The sequence below is a fragment of the Pseudoliparis swirei genome, chromosome 10 (assembly GCF_029220125.1).
Source record: "Pseudoliparis swirei isolate HS2019 ecotype Mariana Trench chromosome 10, NWPU_hadal_v1, whole genome shotgun sequence".
NCBI lineage: Eukaryota > Metazoa > Chordata > Actinopteri > Perciformes > Liparidae > Pseudoliparis > Pseudoliparis swirei.
In genome coordinates, this window is record NC_079397.1 from 12,216,469 (window position 1) to 12,238,880 (window position 22,412).

Sequence of the window (22,412 nt, forward strand, 5' to 3'; positions counted from 1 at the left end):
TCCTACCCAGTAACTGACAGTGCTGTCCAAATTCAGAAATCACAACAGACACGTTGTGATATTGTGTGCCTTGGTTGTGTGTGACTCATCAGCCCCCTGCCAGATTTGCAGTCTCCCTGTAACCAGACCTCCTAGTCTGCTTCGGCAAATCCTTTCTCTTCCTCTCTGTCTTGTGCTGGCAGACCTGACGCTTCGTATCGTTGATGCCAGAAACACAGTTTTCAATTCTCTTTGAGTCCAATTAAAGATTAACAGCAGTATGTCTACAGAGCCAGGGACCTTTATTGCATTAAATAGCTTTTCAGCTTTAGTTTAGGGGATGTTCATTCAGTGTGATTGCTGAATTGGGAAATGGGCAGTCCACACAAAAGATGCCACAACAGCTGTCATTGTTGGACTTCTGTAGGCGTGTTGGTAAACAGAAATTACAAGGGCACATTCAACAGCTGGGGTACTTTTATTCCAAGATCTGGATCGGATATTTCACTTACCTGAAACAGAAACAATGGTGTATATGGTGGAAGAGAACATTATTTTTCTCTCTTTTATAAAGTGGGGACATTTCCACCTATGTTTTTCAGCCACAGTAACGGTATGACTCTACGATGGCAATGAAAGTCCAGACTGAAATATACCAATGGCGACTATTGGATGGATCACCATGAAATAATACAGATATTCATGTTTCACAGGTGGTCATTTATAATCACTTTAGTGATCACTTGCCTTCTCCCCAGCAGGATGACATGTTGGGGTTTTAGTGAAATCTAGTCTCCACAACTATTGAAGAATCGCCATGTCATTTGGTAGATCAATGGTCCCCAGAGGTTGAACCCTAATTACTTTCTCTCACCTTGCATCTGGCGTCACCAACAGGTCAACGTTTTTAACTTATGAATCGGCACAGAATCTTGTAAAGGCATTCATGGTTCCAAGACCATGTATCGGTCCACATTTGAATTCATCCAGTACATGAGAGCATACCTGCATCTCAGCTGTATACTTGCATGCTCACACACAATACTTAGAAGGTGATCATAGTAAACATCATACCTGCTAAGCATTGTCACTGAGAGCATTTAGCTCAAAGAACAGTCTCACAGAGCCACGGGCCTGGCTGCAGACTTTGGGGGACCTGCAGAGCGTATATGACTTCTTATCACTTCATCCTCTTCAGTCATTTAAGGATGGATGAAAACAGATGGATGAAAACAGATCAAGGAGAGCCTTGATCTGTTTTCATCCATCCTTAAATGACTGAAGAGGATGAAGCAGTACACGGTAGTCTGTGCCTCTAATTGCTCAGAATCAGTCTCCAGTATTCACAATGATCTAGTCAATCAGGTTAAAAGCACACTGGCCAAATGAGTCATCACTCTCAGCACAGTATATTTTCTTAACAAGTCAAATTACCTGTATAAGATTATTTATTTGTCTCATTTATTTAAAATTCATCGAAGGGAAAATGTAATTTCTGGTACACACGAAGGAGAAGGGCGACATTGGAAGTGATTTACTGATCATGCAAAGTATTTAGTTGTTAAATTATATTATCACGTGAAAAAGAACATTTCAAGGAAAGATTGTCAAGATACGTATTGTTCTCCATGTTCTTGAAGCTCTATGCTGTTGAATAATCTACATTTCTAGAGTAAGATCAATACGAATGTAAGCCTACATGTTCAATGGCTAATATGCATGTCTATTTTTGTCCTGTTGGATATCTGCTCAGCTAAAAAGCTGCCCTTGTATCTGGAGTAGACAGGAAAGAAGAGCTTCGGCCATTAGCGAAGTGCATTCTCAGCTGTCACACGGGAGGAGGCTATGCAGTGAAGGATGGATGTCAGCCTTATGCAAGAGGAATGTGATACCTTTTCTTTCAGGAAAGAAAGGCTGGAGAGAGGGAAGCAGAGAGAGAGGCAAGAAACAACAAGCTGTTAAGAAAAAAAGAAAACAACTTAATATAGATACTGAGAGAGGGAAAGAAGACAGACACCGCGAAAATGGTGCGGCATCACTCAGTGCCCTTGAGGCAACAATCGCCTCCTTCATCCCTCCACACACCCTCAGAATAACGGTGGGACTCATCACACATTCCCTATTCACAGGGAAGATTTCTCCAACAGGGAGGAGATGACATGAAAGTCAACTTAAAGTTAAAGTTCTGAAAAACCTCTATAGAATTAAAGTACGATGGCTGAGCTACACCCCATAAAAATACCCTGTTCAAATCCTCCTTGTTATGCTGAAAAAAACGTCTGTCTGTGAGCTACTGTGAAAATGTCAACTTCATATGTCTTTGTCAAACAACATTTGTTTTTATCAGAATCTGAAGTGGGAACAGATGTAGAGCAATATGGGCCCGCTGTGGTGCGTGTCTGCGTTTTGTCTTTGCATCTGTATCTGAGTGTGTTGCACAGTCCTTTGTCGGATTAAAGGCAATTATTTGGGGGAATTTTGCCTTTTTTCTCTTACAACAAACTATATAGCACATGAAAATACTCACACAGAGGCTGGTGTGAGACTCTATATCGTCAATACAGCTCTCACACAAACAGTCACTGGTGGCGTGCTGTTGAGTAAGGTCGCAGATCCAGGATGACACAAATCTGCACGCAGCAGACACTGCCCATCTTAACAAGACATTTTATCCTTTGTCAGTCATAAAATGTTATTTGCAATGAAAAAACAACACCGCAGTAAATATGTCAGCCCCGTTTAAATGATGACTTCGCTGAGCGGGCCACATTGTAACAAACGTTTGACATTGTGAGCTTTAACAATGGTCCCCCTTGTTTGTGTGAGTCTGTGACACTGATAACAAACAGTTGTGATGCCCTGCTTAGGCTGATAAATGTAATGTGCAAGTATTATGGTTGTATTGTAAAGGTTCTGCAAAATCGAACAGAACACATATGGCAATGCCTCCGGAGGGCCAAGTCCTTTTGAAGGTATTGGGCATCATTTCACAGGATTTTATTAAACTTCTGTACTTCCTTACGAGACTAATGTCCTATAGTCCCACACATACAAGGTGCTCTCTACAGTCTATGCAAGCAGTTATGTGAGGCTATACCGCTAATGCCAAATACTATCATCAATATGCTAACACACTCACAGGGACGAAGCTAACATGCAAATGTTTAGCAGCCATGTCGTTTATTATCTTAGTTTTGTGTGTGTGAGCAAGTAAACTTTTACAAATAAGCACGAAACATAAATTATAAAGCTGAAGCTGATGGGAAATTAGTCATTTGTTGTTCTGGTATTTAGACAAAAAACAAAGTAATGGACAAATTAAAATGATATTATACATTGTTTCCACAGGCTGTGTAGTATTCCCTATGACTAGTAAATTGACCTTAACATTAGCCTGCAATCAGTTTAGTGTCTTAGTTCACATACAACCTCATAAAAACAACATGTAAGACACCTGTGATGAACATTTGTGAAGCCTCACCCACACACGTACTAAATACTAAAGGAGTAAATGTCTTGTGTTGTGAAGAGTTAATGTGTACTTTAATTGAGATAGATGCATTTTTAATGACCGGTCCTTGGCAAGAGCAAGAAAGGAATCAAATTATGTCATGTAAGTGAAAAATGCTGATGATTATGGCTCTAGGTCGCTGCTGAAAGACACAATTTGCAGTTTTACTAATGTCCTTTCTCCTTGGTGAAATCTGAAAAACGGTCCACCTGCCACTGAGAGGAAGCTGGTGTAGTTTATCATTCGAACTGAATGTGAAAATAATATTGAATTGAAATAAAAAATATATATTTCATATATGTTGCATGTTCTTTTGACACAAAAGCATTTCGTAAATATGCAATGTTCATGGCTTCACAATCCATGATAATACTCCCAAACCATCAAAGCAAACATCTGTTTCCAGTCACAGTTCAATGGTGTTTATCTCCGAGCTTCAGCTCAGTCTGCACTCCTGAGGTGGCATTTTAACTCTGTGAACACCTGGAGAAAATCAGGCGCTCATCAAAGCAGAGACATTTCAGCTTCACAGGGACCGTTTGTCAAATAGACAACATAGGGATAGAAACGCAAGTACACACATTTGTTTACACGCATGTGCAGACAACACGGTACACACACACAGGCGGGCACATAAACACACACACGCGGAAATGGAGTGATTCCTTTGCTGCCATCTGTCAGTTGTAGGAGCCTCAGGGGAGTTCGGCTGCAGACGGTGCCACAGTTGGGTGCTAAAATGAACACCATAGCAGATGCTCGGTTTGCTTTTTAGTAAGTTCCTATACCAGCCTCCAAGATGGGACTGCCAGTTTCACTCCACATGAGGATGCTTACTGTGCTCCCACCATGCAATAATGTCACTGATTTAATGACACCCCCGCAAACTGGTTGTAGAAACATCTGTGCTCTGTTTATGCTTGTCGTTGTGAGGGATGGGCTGCATAAGGTGAAGAAAGTTAAATCACGACCTATAGAAGAGAACTCAGCGGAAGGCGGTGGGGGGGGGGGGGGGTCTGACTAAATGTTGCTTTATACACTACAAAAACTATGGTTGTCTCAAAACTTGATGTTATTTTAAAACAACAATAAATACAAAGTATTCTTGTAATTATTATTAAAATGTGGCTATTTGGAAACAACACAATTAGCATAATGTCACAACATTACAACAAAGCCTCCAGTATTCACAATGATCAAGTCGATAAGGTTAAAAGCACCTTGGCAAAATGAGTCGTCGCTCTTCTTGTAATCACTCTCAGTACAGTATATTTTCTTAACAAGTAAAATGACTGGAATACGATTATTTATTTTTGTCTTATTTATTTAAAATCCAGAGAAGTGAAAATGTAATTTCTGGTACAGACGAAGGAGAAGGGCGACATTGGAAGTGATTTCCAGGTCACACCTCGAAAACCAAAGTGGTTAATAAAGTAGCTAAGAGTTGCCTTTTACACGCATACAGCTTCAATAGCATTGATTTAGAGTTATGTTTCTGGTCAGCTGATAAAGATTGAAGTCCAACACTCACTGCCAACTGTGTCTGGAAACAAGGTTGATGAGATTGGTTAAAGTGAACCAAAGCATTAGTTTAAGGGAGTAAGTTGTGAACCAGTAAAACCAAAACAATGAGCGAAACGATGCTGATGGGATGATAATGCTCTTCTCAGGAGGAGCAACTCTTTGAACATTGTACACAGTCATTCTACCCACTGCTGATAGAGAAATATGAACTAAAGCAGCTTTTATTTAAATGTTATCCCCAAACTTCTCAAATTTAGCCACGTTGAAAAAAAAACGTGCGAGATTGCCAGCGCTCCATTACTATTGGAGAAGATGGAGAAGACGGATGAATAGAGGAAACGCTCTGACGGGTTTGACGAGCATGACATCACCTTAATGTAAAGAACCATGTCCTGTCAATTCCCAGTAGAAATTATTTCACAGGCTTGCATTAGTCGTTGACGGATGACACAGCGAAGGCCCTCTTTCCTTTGTTCCCCAACATGACTCAAATTAGCTCGCTCCCTGCTAATGTCACCAGAGCTCCTGTGTGGGAGCAGATTAGTTGCTGATATCTGTTTGAAGGGGTAAGCCTTTAAATAAGCCTTTTCTTTGACGAGTGATATACAGTTCTACTTTGTATCAATTTGTTTGTATAAAAGATTGTATGAAGCAAATTGTCAAAGACTTTTTTAGATCTGTGAAGTGTAGTAGAGATTTAATGTATTTTGGACACTTCACAAGGACACATTTGTTTTCCATGTAACTTGAAATAAAATGGAAAAACAGATTTATTTGATCTTATATGTTGACTGCTGATTGTTTTTGATTGTTGTTGTTTTGTTGGTCTGTCTAGTGTGTACAGACCAGCCGCCAAGTCAAATTCTTCGTGTGTCGCACACACGTAGCTCATACATGTTTCTGATTCTGATTCTGAAATGCAGAACTTGAGTTGAAGCCGTTTAAGTTTGGCAATATTTCCATCTAAATGTCTCTATCCATAGTGTACATGTGTGTTCTGTTTCTGTCAAACAAAAGCCGATGTTCAACCTGACCTTGAGTTGACCATGAGTTGTCTCAATACTGTGCTATCAGGTAGTTTGGAGATTGTAGCTCCACTAAAATGTCTTGTTTTGGAACAAATCTCTTCAAACACACCAGACCACTCATGGGTCACCTCACAAAGCCACCAACTGTGTGCTGTGCTTCAAAGTTCTGAGCGTGTTCTATGATTGGGTTCACACGACACCGTGTTGTTGTCTCCTCTCTTTCGCCTCTGTCTGCTGTCCAGCTCGAGCTGGACGAGTAAATCCCACAAACCAGAAATGTACAATGCCTTGTCTCAAAAAACCATTAACCCTTTGCACAGTGAGGCTTCACCCGTCGAGTCCAGACTACCTTTGGTCAGATTTGATTTCTGAGCCCATTTTTCACTCTCTGTAAAATGTACAGGGCACCACACTGTGCATTCGAAGGGATGAACTGATGACCACAGAAAGAAAAGAAAAGAAATAAAATATACGGACAAAAAAAAAACTCTCAATCGCTCACAACAACTTTTAACCATAACAAAACAACCTAAAAGAATGAAGGTTGTGACCAGTACATGGTTTACTTTCCATGCAATAGCTGAGTGACAATCATGGACAGAGGGCGTGACCTCAGTGTGCAGGAACGTCAGGATATGATGAAAGGTCAGAGGGCAGTGGCACAGGGTCTTTAGGGTAATGGGGTCAGACAGTGATACATTACTGTCGCCTTAATGCAAAAGACTCTAATATTGGTATGCTCAGTGATCTAAACATGTGATCTTAAAGGTTTTTCCTTCGGACCTATGACCTGTTTATCATTCACTTCATTAATACACTGTACATACTTGTTAAGTTCGGTCAATATTCACCATCCTGATGTCACCAAATGGCATAAATAACACACAGATTTCTTCATTCACGGTTATAACCACGTGTTTCGACAAGGAGAACGTGGCACAACATGCAAAATAGCCCTGAAAGGTTGTTGTGTTATTTCTACGTTTCCCCGTGAGATCCCGTTGCATCGGCAGTTAGTAGTACAGCGTTGCAATGGTGTTGGCGGTTTTCTAATCTTCATTCTTTATTTGAAACCCCATTAGCTTCCACTTTTAGAGTCATGTTGCCTTCCAAAACGTGCTCATCTTCTTGAAGTTTTGGGATATTATAATCTAAGACTTAACATTGACATAGAATTGTTGAGCACATCATATCTGTTAAACCCCTATTTGTATGCTTTAAAAAATAAATAGAAGCCAATGGTCAATAAGCTTTTGACAGATTGCTTTGTTGATTGATTTATTTTTGGGTTGTGCAGTAATGCAATCAAATTTGAATTTGAACTAAATGTTGATTATTTATCACTGACTTTAATACTCTTCTGGAGTGAAAAGGATGCAGAAATACCAGCCGAACATCGTGATTATTTAGTGACCTTTAACCTTTTAGAATGACCCCAATCACATCTGAGTTTGTGGTACAAGTCACCAAAAGTAATTATGGTTGTTAGCAGTCGGTAGAGACTGGGCCGAATGATCCAGCTTTCATCCATATATTTGAAAGGTTAAAAGCTTTAGAGAAAAGACGGTAGAATACACAAGAGGCGTTATTTATCCCATTTACAGTGTCGCAAACACAATCTTTCACTCTTCACAGATTGCTTTATCTTGCTGCTTCCCAACGCATTGTCACACAATTTGGAGATTTCTGTTTGCAGATAATGGGGTAATCTGTGAAATTGTCTGCGCGGAGCTTGTCACTGAAAATCTTACATGGCACATGGCTGATGCATCACATTTTGGCTGCTGATCGGTACAAAGCCGTTGTTGTGCATCTGGAGCTTTTTGAAACAGTTCTTAATTAGAGGAAGCATCTGGATTAAAAAGCCTGGGGAAAAAAATGAAACGTCAGGAAGCTGTGGCATTTTCTGAGAAAGCTTCCCTTACATGACGGAATTCAGACAGATGCCTTGTTATGGGTTCGCTGATGTTGAACAAAAACAAGTCCAGTCAATTTCATTTATGGAGTCCAATACGACAAATCACAAATTTGCCCCAAGGGGCTGAACAATCCGTACAATATACAACACCCTCTTCCTTAGTCCTTCGTGGAAACAAAGGAAGGCACGCAGGAAAAGCAACAGACGGATCCCTCGACCAGGTCCGACATTATAGTGCACCATTATAGTGCACCATTATAGTGCACCAATATAGTGAAACTACACTACGTCAAGATTGTTTCTAAAACAAAAAGAGGCAAGTATAATATGATATTGAGTAACAGAATAGATAAGTGCAAGTGTGTGGGCATTAAAATAGAAAAAGGGCGGACAGCGGTTGTCGATCACGCCATTGAAGCAGCCTTTCATTCTATAATTATGTTATTTTTGAAACCCTTGCCTCAACAAAACATAGAAAGTGATTTTCAGAGGAGCATATTTGCATGTGCAGTGAGCAATAAAACGGTGACCCGAAGACCCCGAGATGGATGAAAGTACCGGGCTGCAGTGTGGGCAGCCAGCCTCACAAGCCTGCGAACCAGCTCCTCAGACAACGAGACTTGCAATTATCTCCACCGCAGGCCAATCAGACACACTGCGCTGGAGCAAGAAGACCCCAATCAATCTCCAATGCTTGTAATGAGAAACATATTTTTCTCTGCCAGAGAAAAGATAATCAGCAGCTGAACGGAAGGGTCAACAGGTCTTCACTGCAACGATGCAGCGAAACATATAACACAAATCACTATCACCGTCCACACCTCCAGAGCTGAATCTTCAAACAAGGTAACCTTCAAACCTGCAGACCCTGAACACAGCAGCCGGATGTGGTATCGATCACTGAGTGTTTGTGTACCAACAGTTACCCTGCGTACCCGATATGTAAAGCATTGATTTGAATATGAGAGTTTACAGAACACGGTTCACTCTAACACTTATAAATGCAGGAAGAATACACGTCTACTGTGCTTCTGCAGTGTATCCCAATATTATTAAGGAAAAGACTGAAGGTTACTAAGTGCTGTCAAAATGTGGTGAAGGGAATAACACATCCAGAAATTGCTTTTAAGATTAACTTGAGGACCAAATATTGGAACATTATTCAAGAGAATACATTAAAGCCATGTTGTTAAAAGAAATCTGTATTTTGGTTCACTCATTATTAATTTTGCCCTTTGAGTTATATGTGTGCACTGTGCTTGGCTACATTATTTAATACTTTGAGTCATTACAGCCGACGTATAGGGAATATGTAACCAATACAATCAGACATGCTGGTATCTCTCAATGGAGTTTTAATGAGATATAGTATTACTCTTAAAAATCCTAATACACTCTTACACACAATACTCTGCAGACAGTCACTGCAGTTCAATGTAAAAATTTGATATTTTGGGAAATATGCATTCCAAATATTAAGCTACAGCAAGCAGCTGGTTAGCTTAGCACCAAAACAAAATCACCACTTAAAGCGCCCGCTTAAGCTAGCAACTTGTATACATTTTTAATAAGTATAGAAAACAAATAATGTGAGATTAAAATGATATAAACAACTTTAGAAGTTTTCTGGCAGCTGAATTGTGTTAGTCTGTCTTTAGCCTTTGTCCCGAACTAAGATAACAGAGTCTCATCTAACACTGCAGGAAAGCTAATGTAGTTCCCAGAATGTCAAACTATTACCTCAACTCTCAAAATATAATTATAAAAGTCTTAGTTTAGAACAAATTGAACACTGTTACTCTGCGTTGAAACAGAGCCAGGCTTGCTCTTGTCCCATTTCCGGTCTTCGGGCTAAGCCGGGCTAATAGGCTAATTGGGAAATCAGAGCAGTATAAATATTGAGAGTGAATATGCACATTTCCCAAAATGTCGCCCTATTTCTTGAACACATTGTCAAACTGTAATGTCAATGGCAGCTCTTTAATGGTGTTTGTGAAGTTTACCTTCTCATCAGAGACTGAGAAAAACCCTCTGAATCCCACTGTGTCATTTAATTGGCCGAAGCATCTCATAATTCTTTACAAATGGCTTTCATTTATTTAATATTTGTAATAATTACATTAATTTGTAAGATTATATCATTTATGCGGTATGTCTCTGCATGTACAAGTGTGTGTAATTCAAATGGGGGTGGGTGCTGATGTGAGGAAGGTAATGAAGCCTGTTTTATTGTTTTATTATTTGTAAGATGGAGGAGAAACCAAATGCAGATAATTAGAATCAGTAATTGAAATGTATGTTGCCACTTAAATTACCCTCTCCAATTTTTATTTGGCTAATAAGAGGAATAAATGGGTGCTCTAAGTTTAAAAGGGAAAAATATAAAATCCTATATAGTGAAGCAGAAACACATATTAAATATTACAGCAAATCCATTTATTATGCTCTTCTGTTTTTTATTGGTGCAGAAAATCCAATATCTAATTTCTCATATCCTGCTGTGTGGCCTTTGAAGCTTTTGTAATTGCAAAACAGTCCAAGTCTTTTACAGCTTTGAAGAGTTTTCAACGCAGAGGTTTCCCTTATGCGACCTCTGCAATTGTTTGTTCATTAAAATAGGTTTCAAAGTATGACTTTAAAGAAAACATCCTGCAACATTATGCATATAAAGATGATAATGAACACAAAGGGTGGGTGTGATGTGTTTTTGAGGTGACCTCAGTGTTCATCTGACCTCCCAGTTTATGACCTGTGAACGGATACAAAGGCTCCGGACCAAAGGCATAAATCCAAATTAGACACATGTGAAGGAAATAATTGGAGCAACCCTATTATTCGTTATTGAGGTTTTTTTTAGATGCTACATTTTATATTTGACAGCTGCTTCATGTGCAGGACAAAAAGGTTTTGCATTGACCGTGGTGGTGTAAAGACCCTGAATATGATATTGTTCATATCACTTTCGGAACAATAGAAACACTAACAACCAATAGAAATCCGTCCAAATGTACAAGTCGTCGCCTTTTACATGGCAAATGAATTGCAGAAAGACCAAACTGTTTTGCACCCTTATGATCGATAACCAATTAATACAGATTATTCATATCTTGCATCGGGCGAGTACCGGGAACACGAGCCAATTTGGGTTGCACCAACGTGAAAAAACGTTGATAGTTATCCTCATCAGAAACAGCAGATGCAACATTTAGAAAGTACTGGATTTAGCTTTTTATCGTACTCCTATTATTAAGAACATGAATAAGAACAATACACAAGCGTGCTGCGCTGCACAGCGGGCTCTCTCTCGCCAGCTGTGCAGAGAGAGAGAGAGAGAGACAGAGATTCTATTGATTCGAGCCAACAAAGTTGCTGATGTATTTTTGGGGTTTACAAAGGAGAGAGGAAAAATCAGATCCCTTTTAGTCCTTCATTGTCATTATACTTAATGACAATGAAACGGTGTGGATGGCCCTTTTAAACTCTTAACAATCATGACAGTAAAGATGTTTTTTTAGGGCTGCACGTGGGTGGAGTGGCCAGCGCCGTCACCTCACAGCACGAGGGGCCAGCGCTCGATCTCCAGCTCAAAGACGTGCAGCTTCGGTGCATTGGGAGACTCTGAATTTGCCCGTGAGTGTGAATGGTTGTTTTTCCATGTGTGCCATGGGATAAACATGGCGACCCATCCTGGATGTACCCTGCCTTCGTACCCTGTCAGCTGGGATCGACTCCAGCCTTCATGCAACCCTGAATAGAATAAGCGTTTTGTATAATGGAATTCAACATATTTACTCTCGTCACTTATTTAGTCATGATGACTATTACATTTTATAGAGCACTTCTTTCGATTTGAAAACGACATTTCAGTGGTTTTGAACCCGGCAACACAATTGTGCTAAATAGTCCCGAACACCTTTCACACAGCTCTCATATATATTTTCAGATGTTAGTTATAAAAAGATAATATGCACAAGTAGGATGCCTACATTACAACTTTTAAATAAAATTATCCGGAAATCTCGAGAAGTGTTGCTGGCATGAATCGCTAGCTGACAGCTAAAGTTTTTCTCTACAACACTGGCAGGGTGTCATTTCATGTTGCCTTGTTTATTTCTTGTCTACAAAGTCTGGAGCAAGATAATTGTCATGCATTGGAAGCCGGGGAGCATGACGGGCAGACACGGGCACACCATATATATACGCTGTACTTGATACTGACAGAGTCCCTGCTATTCGTCTCACCCAGAGCGGGACAAGCCAACCCTGTCTTTTGATCAATGGATTTTTCATCCGTCCATCTTTCTTTCTTACCATCTCTGTTTTTATATCTATGTCTCCTCCTCCTTTATGTCTATCTCTTCTCTCTTTTTCTGCAATACTTTTTCTTTTATAGTTTCCATGCACACCCGCCCTAGACGGGCTATTATGTGAGCCATGGTGGTCAGTAAGGTTAAAGCACATCATATAACCTTCTAAATCATGATTTTAATGGTCAAGCCATTTGCTATTGCACTAATCCTTTGTTCAGATATCATTCAAGCACCTCAAAGCAGAACATGGGATGATATCTATACAGTCTTACAGAGCGGAAATGAAATGATTGTGTTTCATAGATTTGTTACCAATAGGTGTTTCATCACATAAGTACATTTACTCCGGTTATTCGAAATGCATTTTGGGCAAATACAATATATACAGTATACGACATTCAAAGTTACAGTCTTGGCATCTGCCCTGTTAATTCTAAACAACATATAATTGTAGAACATAATGCAATCTGTAATACCACAGAATGCATCGGAGAACAACCCATGTTTGTGAGAGCATAATGTTAGCACTCATTTGGTGGTTGCCTAGCAACAATAATAAAAAATGTGACCTGAAAAACAAATGATCAAAACGCTCTCTGTCTGATCATGACCTAAGAAGGGTGTTTACTTGAAGCATGGCCACGAGTCATTATTAAAATATGTTTTAACCTCATGGTGTATTTTCTGTTGAAACGTTGCAACAGGAAGTTGAGGTTAGTGACCTTTAGTTGGTTGGAGTTACCATGTCCACAGGCTGCTTCAAGTTATAACTATTCAGATAAGTGGTTTGAAGGTTATTGGAGATCCGGGTCTGGGATCACGCTTTGATTCAGTGAGTGTACTTTAGGTTTCACCAACGACACATCCACAGCTGCCACTATCATGTGTCTCTTTAAATTATATTCCCACTCCGACGCGCCCTGTTGTTTGGTTGGAAGTGTTTGCTCTCAGATCTGTGATGCAACTCGTACTCAAATCATTGTGTGAACGACATCATATTTAATCAAGGGCCATATTTGCCGGGTTAATGACTCAGAAAATGAAATCATCGTGATTTGATCAAACATAAAGTTTAGTACTACACGCTACCAGTCCCAGCTGTGGAGACATTGGCACATCTATCTCTTTATATGACATCGGTAGGTCTTTGTGCTTTTGTAAGTATTTTATTATATTTAATTGTTTTGTAGTATCTGGACCTTGAGTCTATAATAAAGTTTGATTGATTGCTTGATTGAATAGCCCGGGCATTCCATTATTTTTGCTGTCATTGTCACTTCACAAAATATCGCTTTTCATTTACTGGCTTTCAATTTCAGTAATAAATAATCATATATAAATAATAAATAAATCAGTTTGATGTGCGGCCTCTCTCTCTCTCTCTCTCTCTCTCTCTCTCTCTCTCTCTCTCTCTCTCTCTCTCTCAATTTGGTTGCATTATGATGCTGCAACATTTTCCTGAGAAAGACATGGATGGAGGCATAATGTTTGGAAAATTAGAGGTTGTAATGGCTGGGGAAGAGACCAGGCCATAGAAGTGGCCTGTTGAATGCACCTAGCCATTAAGGGCTGTTACATCAAGCTATAACTATGTTGGGCATGATTGGCTGCAGGTACCTTTAATAGAGCTCTCCATATTTATATCCTATGCTCTAAAATCTTTGAGTGGTCTTGGTTGCCACTGCAGCACTTGAAGACACTCATGGATGCTGCGAGCCCAGACCGAGCTGAACTTCTCATGAAACCCAAACATGGCCTTTCAGATCAAGTAACCACCCAAATAACATATATAATCAGCAATGTGATTGGACTAATTTCTTATCTGGTTGCTTCAAAACATGCCAAACCTTTTTCTTCTTCTTCCATTACCTGCATCATATTGCTCACATAGATATTCCAATTTTTTCTTTACAATCTGTTTTAAACCTCATATAAAAAGCATGATAATCTAAATCAATCAAAAGCCTTTTTTCTCACTGCAATAATATAGTAGTATATATATAGTGTTAATATCAGCAGTGAAAGGGGCGAGTCAGAGCTATTCCTTCACACAGTGCTGCAGCTGCACTGTCAAAAGATGAAGTGAAATATGTTTGGAGCACTTCCAGAGTTGCTATAATGGAACTGTATGGAAAGCGTGTTGCATCACACCATTGTTTACACACCAACACAGTAGAGTAACAGTCTTATTAATAGTATGATTGATGGCTGTGGGTTGCGACCAGCAGCTCCTTACCATTCTGGTAGTTTTACCCAAGCTAATGTGTGAGGACAACCGTGGTGAGATTTGATCAGCTCTTAGAAGAAGAAGAAAAAGAAAGGATGAAGGGTTGAGTGGTGCCTTCTGAACTCTGACACGTTACTGACCTTGTGCCATCGTGGATCCACTGAACAAGCTTCCCTCTCATGAGATTAAGCCTTTTAAGCCTTTTGATCTTTTTGACCGAAGAGGACCCCCGCTGAGACACGGGGTGACCCCAACATGCCCTTATGCTCCGCTCTGATGAATTGACCCCGCAAAGGTTAACAGAGAAGAGAGTGCTACTTCATGACAAGAGAGCCGCAGATTGAACTGACGAATCAGAAAGCATTTCACAAACACAGGATCTGATGCATCCCTATCTCCTGTCTTAGGATCCGTTCACGATGCTTAATGAGGTGTGAATTTAAAAAATGTTTAACTCACATGTCATTTGTTCAAAGAAATTTGAAAACAACCCCTAATGCCTAATACATAATGCGTAATGCCTAATGCGGCTCGTTGTCATTCCCAGGGCGTCACATACAGAGGCTCGTTCATGCCGTCTGTTACTGTGTAACATTTATCAATGATTCTTCCATCTATGATGCCAATTAAAAATTACTTCCTTTCTTATTTTGTTTGCTTTCCTGATTATTTGGTAAGTATTGCTCACTATTCTTGTTTGTGTCCGCTGGCACAGAGAACAACGAAAGCAAAGCTCACCGACAAGTCAACGGGGCATGCAGAGGACCAGATGGACGGAGCCCGCTGCTGGAGGAGCTGAAGTTAAAGCCTTTTGTGTTACGCTGCATATTTAAAGGGGGACATCATTACAAGATTTCATTTCTCTGACGTTCTCCCCAAATCATAAAGGGTTGCAGTCGCAAAGACATCAGCGACATGTAAAGATTTAAACTCTGAAATGAAGAAATGCCTTCTCCATTCTGCGAAGGTGAAAGAATAACTCGCGACGCATCCCAAACATGATGTCAGACGTGCAGGTTACTTTCAGTCATGTACCACTCCACGGAGGAACCGTATTCGCCTGCCATCAATATATGACACACTGTCCAAACACACTTGACGTTGCCTCTTTGTCATGTTTGTGGTTTCGGAGAACTCCCCGGTCAAATCAAACCAAAATGATTTGGCTTTTCTGTGGACGCAGCAGAAGAAGAAGAAGAAGTGTGTTGTTTCACCCGTGCACCCACAGACAGGTACACACATCATCATGGCACGGCTGCACCATATGAGGCTATTTCAGTGACAGATCTTTGCTTAGTGCTCCTCTGTCATCAGCTCTGTCATATTGCACGGTTGCTATGGCAACCACAGCACGGTGTCAAGTCAAAGCGATGGAGGCAACAAATACGGCCCAACAGAGCCAGGCAGCCTCCGACTTTTAAGTTAGATTGATTTGATTAAAACGTATGGCACATCTTGTGCACGTGTTAATGCCCAAATATGTGACCAATCATCGGTCGCCTGACAGGTTGATATGTCTTTAACACGCCGTTAATGTCCTATGGACTGCTTTTGGCAACATTATGCCTTTGACTATTGGTATGTACCAATAAAAACCTACACTGACCTTCTGTGCTTTCCCCCTGTCCACGGTGGTTGTAAAAAGAATGGCTTGATATTGGATCATAAACAACTGACAAGGCTGCTGCAGGATTAGAAAAAACAAAGAGATTTATAAGGTTAAAAGAGAGCTGTAAACTTCACGCGTGAATGTTATTGTTTCTCTATCCTTGTGAGAAGTATAGTGTTATGACCTGGTCACAGTAGCCGTGAACCCTGGGAGTTTTAGCCTGCCGATAGCGAGCTGCCTTGACTCTAGTTTCGTCACACTGTGCCGCAGAATCAAGCAGCAGCAGCTCGCTCGGGTCGGAGGAGCAGCTGCCGCAGCTCCCCGTGGACAAGTTATGGCAGCAAGACGCACATCTCCCCTGCTCTGGGGGGTGTTCTGCCTAAGAAGCAAAATTAAAGACTTTCACTTTAAATTATGACTTTAAGTTAGGGCTTCGGTTCAGGTTGGAGTTGGATTCAGGGTTAGGGGGCATGGAATAAATGTAGACAATAAAATATTCTCACTGATCAACATAATTGTGTGTGTGTGTGTGTGTGTGTAATACCCAATAACCAACTATGAAAAAGGGGTCAAATTCTCATTAGCACTGTAAAGACCCAGGCCATCTGATACTTGCATCCCTTTGACCTCTGGGGTCATAACAGAGCTGGTGTCAGAGCTTTGTGTGTGTGTGTGTGTGTGTCTGTGTGCGTGGGTGTGCTATGAGTGTGTGTCTATGTTCAGTCTGCTTTGAACCATGAAGTCTATATTGTTTGAAATTAACTGTCAATGCTAAACAGATGTTATTATATTTCTTACTTAAAAAACAAAGACCTTGCTTTTTTATGCAATGTTTTTTGTCTTTTTTTATTTTTGGCTTTTACTGCATGTCTTGTGAAATATGGGACATTCCTCCTGAAGCAAAAATATAAAACATCACTTTTCAGGCATGAACTGTAACTGAATGCGTAGTGCTAATGTTGGTAATTTTGGGCTTTTAAGATCTAAATGTTTTCTTTTCACACGTAAATACTATATTTTGCATAATGAAAGGAACCCATTCAATTCTCCTCATAAAACATTTTTTCCCTCTGTTATATGGCCGTCGTGGGGACAGTACATTTTTTATTGGTCACTTTTGGCAAAGATTGGGACCAGCAGGGTGCTCAAAGCACGCCCAGTCAATCAAGCAACCAATCACATTTATTTGTGTGTGGATCCTTTTGGAGACATGCTGACTCAAAATATCTGGCAATATCGTGAGCACTAAAAAGAAAGCAACAGCAAGGGGGAACATTTGTCGACCCAGTCGCCCTGTGGCTCTCTAACAGATGTAACACATAACATAAAAAGCGTTGTGGATCAGGTAACAGATCAGTGTGATGCGGGGCTGCTTTATATTTGTTTGTCTGGGCATTTTATTACAGTTATGATGCAGTAATAACCATGCAGACATTTTTGCTTGTCCTTTTCTGAAAGGCTTCGTTCACCAACAACACCATCGTACCATCTGAAGATACAATACACTTGACCTTTTACCGTCATTGACATTTCACATGTTAACCTTCCAAACATACAGCATTCAGAATAAGAAATCTAAATATGGTCAGATATTGCACCTAAAGGAAGAATGGCAAGATTATAATGATTCCGCAGGTCAGAATAAATTAAATAGCTGTAATGTCAACTAAAACAATGCACATTACTGGCGATTTAAGACCTCAACAAATGATTTGTCCACATAACATTTATGTCTGCGTAATAGAAATCCCCTGCAGACATGCTGTATAGATTTACACAATATAGATCTGTTACTTGGAATTTGCCAAATGACCGTATGTTCTCCGATCTGCACTTTATTGAGCATATTGACTGTAAGGCCAACCGCTGCCAGTTAGCCGGCCACACCCTTAGCCACAGAGAGCCCTGGATCAATACCGCGTGCTTATTCGCTGCACATCGTATTCAAATACAAACTCGATGTGGGCTCCGACCCCCATGTAGAGCGCTCGACTCAACATTTGTGTGTAAGTAAATGAAAGTAAGCCTCAATCTGAGCATTTCTCCAGAAACCAAGAAAAGGCAAACTGAAAAAAGAGAGAGAGAGAGAGAGTTTGTTGTTGTTTCTGGTGCAGAAGGAGCCATTGTTCCCAGTGTTCTTTAGCTGTGACCACACCTCGAGTTGGCACATTGACTCAAGAAGCCCCGTAATATACAGACACAAGGAGGATCAGGGAGACAATGAACACTTCCTTATCTTCCTGGCAGGCAGTAGCTTGTCCTCCGTTCGGATTAGACAGGAAAGGGGGAACCAGCTGTTGTAAGCAGGAAGTGAGACGCACGCGACATCTCGGGTCCACTTCGAGCTCAGTGGTTTATGACTAATCTTGTGTCCTCTGACCGAACATGCTCTGTCTCTTACATCACTTGATCACTGTGTGTGGGGGGCCAGATTAAGGCCACATTAGTGCACAACAGGGAAGCCCTTTTAAACCCAGCCGCACCGCTGATAAGAATCGGAAGGGTTATTCTCCGAGGATGTGCATGCAAAAGATGAAAAAGGAGGAGTAGTGGGAGACAGAAAGAGAGTACGACTGAAATATTTTGCCACCCAGTGATAAAAAAATGTATTCGGGTACATTATTTTTGCTTAACACGTCAAGGTCTTGGTTGACAAGAAGTTTAACGTGACCCTTTCAGGCAGAATTTAATGTATTTATTCAATATTAAGAGCATAATGGGTCTTTTCAAAACCAAACTGAGCGAGTGATACAGATCAAAACAAAGAACAAAGAGAAAGAAAAGGGGTGAATGAAAGAGGTTTGTGCATTAATATCAGAGATAACCATTAAATTGTACATTAATCTCATTCACACTAAATTAATGAGACGCCTGTATTACTCCTAAGAAATGCTCGTAACTATACATTACATTTTGACTAGAGTTTATCTATTCGATGATTTGACAAAGACTTTTGAAAAGATATACATGGTACTCAAAGTCATTAGGATTCATTCCTAATGACGGGGTAATCCACTGACTCTTCCTCAGGCACTGACATTCATGCTTTTTTTTAGTGAAACGTCTCGCCAACTAATGGATGGATTGCCATGACATTTGGTTCAGACACTCATATCCCACTCAGGATGAATTGTAATAACTTTGATGATGCTCTGAATTCTCATCTAGACTCACACTCCTGTCGAAATGTGTTTTTTTTCATTTCACGACCAAAATACCTGCATTATAAACGACCATCAGCCTCAGCTGCACTTAGTGTTTAGAGGTAATTAGCTAATGTTAGACTGAAAACAGCCTGAATGGTGAACATCGTAAGCATTGTAAACATAAACATCAACGTGTTAACATGGCCCTTTCCTTTGAAGCACGTTATATATACCCTTTTTTGTAACCCTGTAAGTGCTGTTTGTGACTATAATATATTGTGTTAAACCAAATGGCAGTTTCTTTACCTTTACAAGAGAGACAGAAATATCAAGGTGGCACAAGCTACTTAGTAAATCCCAGGTTTCCTTTTACTTCTTCAATATTATGCAGCGATGATACTGAAACCAAGGTTGAAAAACAAAATTCAATGCATTTTTTTGTATGTGGTATTTCTTTTATTTACACCTTCTTTTTTTTAACACTGAAAACCCCAATGACACAATATCTGCATGCTCGGCCAAGCATGGCTCCATCCTTTATCCGTTAAGCCGAGGTATGGCGCGTCCTTGTGCTTCTTGATCATTCTTTGAAGTTTGAGGTTAAGTCTTCATATGGAAGTGTCTACATGTGTGTGTGTGTGTGTGTGTGTGTGTAAGGCTGGCCTTGTGCCCACTTGTAATCCTGTTAAGCTATACTGGACAATGGAGGAACAGCTGGCTTGTTCTTCCATCGCTCTGCATCGAGTGGAGGAGAGGATGATGTGCACCGCATTCAGATGATGAATGGGATGAAGAATGAAAACAAGAATATGACGGACAGACTCAAGTATTTATTGGTCTATATCCTTTGCGTCCATCTACCTATCTCTTCTGTCTATCTTGCTCCCTCCTGGGAGTTGTTGGTGGTGCTCACTCTCAGCCCTGGTGCTCCATCCATTCTCATGGTTCAATACTGGCACAGATGTTGTGGAAAGATTAAGAGGCCCACTTGTGCCATTAGTCCAGAAGCAGGACCTGGGAGCAGCAGGGGAAGACTTCTTTAATCAGTTTTATTGGAGCTCTGCTATTGGGTTAACACATCAGGGTCAGGCCCCGAGTCCGGCAACACTCTTGTGTAAATGTGTGTGTGCACAGAAGGGGTATCCGTGTATTTTTACACCCTAAGGCTAGGCACGGATAATGTCTCTCTGTCCTTTATGCACACATGAGATGTTCATGGGTGGAACCTGAGACTCAGCTGTGTGACAGATGAACTCCAGTTGGTTTAGATGTTGTAATTAAGTTATAACAACTCTGATACACTTTTTTTGTTGGAATGGATGATAACCATGGTATAAATGAATGAGACACAACACGACTACATTACATGTCATTTTGCAGACACTTTTATTCAAAGCGACTTACAACAAGTTTACAAGGAGTTTACTAAGTTGACTAAGAGTCACACACGCTGTAGCGGCTCTGTGAAGATGCACTTAAGCACAGCGGTGCTCCAGCTGAATGCTAACATTTGCATGCAAACATGCTCAAAATGACAATGTTCGTATACTAATGTTTATTACGTTATTAGCACAAAACACACACTACATTTGAGGCTTATTGGATTTAGTCATATTACTTAAAGCCAATGACGGGCCAAAGTATATATTTCCTAACCAAAATTCATCAACATCTGTACCAAATTTCGAGTCAATCCTTCCAAAATATAAACACACGTTTATGATCCAGAAGAAGATAGTGGGTCATTAAAATCAGTAGCATTCATCCCCTGGGGACCATGACACTAGACAGCATTTTGTTAAACAAGCAGATGAGCAATTTCAATGGATTAGTGAAAAGTTTGAAGAAAAGTCAGAGGGTCAAGAAAGTTGTTACGATTCATCCTCTGGTTACCTTGGATGTCTGTACTAAATGTCATGGTAATCCATCAAATAGTTGTTGTATACTTCAGGGTGAACCCAAGTGTGGGAAAGCTCTTGAGCCACACCCAAAAGTAGATATGGTACGAACCAGTTTTTTTTTTTTTTTTTTTTTTTTTAATGGTTTATTTAATAAGGGACAGTGCACATTGATAAAAACATTGCAGTAAATGTGCCAGAGTTAGCCAAGAGGCTATTTTTCATCTGTAGTCCCAATGTTGCTGATGTTAAGAACAAACCTAAAAACATAAGATTACAAATACAATCTACAGATAAAGCAAATAAAATAAGGGAGAACAATGTTAAAATGGACAGAATAAAAACATAATGTCAGAGATACAACGTAAAAGCTTACAGACTAAATGTGATATATAACTGCAAACAGGTGAATGACAAGAGAAGACACGCAGGTGGAGTAAAACGGCCGACCAGCAAGTCAAGACATACAGAGACCGGACAACAGACAGATAGACAACAACTGACAGACAGAAAAAAATGAAAGTCCAACCTGGGCAGATGGAGGAGGTAGGAGCCGTTACAGTCTAGTGCTGACAGAGCTGGGTAGTAATGAACCATTTCTTTGTTTCTGCTTTAAAAGAGTTGAATGATTGTAGCTCTCTGATAGATACTGGAATGTAGTTCCAGTCAACTGCTGCTTGTACTGAGAATGCAGCATGACTGAAAGCACTTTTCCTGAGAGGGACGATACAATCCCCTCTCACTGCACCTCTTGTGAGCCGATATCCAGTTCGTGTGGTGACAAATTGTTTGAGAGGAGGAGAGGTCAATCCATGTTTGATTTTGAACATCAGACAGACGTGCACATATTTAATCAAGTTATCCCAACTAAGCAAGTTGTATTTTTTTAGTATAGGACAATGATGTGACAGAACCTTTTTTTTTATCAAGAGTTTTGAGCGTCCGCTTGTATAATGATTGTAATGGTTTGAGCGTAGTGGCACTAGCATGTGACCAGGTTGTTAAACAGTAGGTCATGTGGGAAATAACCATTGAATGCATGAATGTTTTAGCTGCCTCTGTTGACATGTAGTTGCGCGAGAATCGGAAATTGGATAGATTGTATTTTACCCGATTACAAACTTTTTTCACCTGTGATTTGAAAGACAAATTAGAATCAAAAAGTACTCCCAGGTACTTGTATTCAGATACAACCTTTAGATACAAAAACATCCGGTTCTACACTTCACACAAGTTAATCGTAGAAATCATGTTTTCATATC

At 40.2% G+C, this 22,412-nt stretch overlaps 1 protein-coding gene across 1 annotated transcript in view; it reads right to left on the reverse strand.

Annotated features, from left to right (window-relative positions):
* Positions 1-1,846: 1,846 nt before the first annotated feature.
* Positions 1,847-22,412, reverse strand: part of gxylt1b (glucoside xylosyltransferase 1b) — a 108,359-nt gene continuing 87,793 nt past the window's right edge. Inside the window, exon 8 of the mRNA XM_056425110.1 lies at positions 1,847-1,893. Within this exon, the coding sequence (XP_056281085.1) occupies positions 1,880-1,893 (14 nt within the window). The 3' untranslated portion in view covers positions 1,847-1,879. The remainder of the gene's footprint in view (positions 1,894-22,412) is intronic.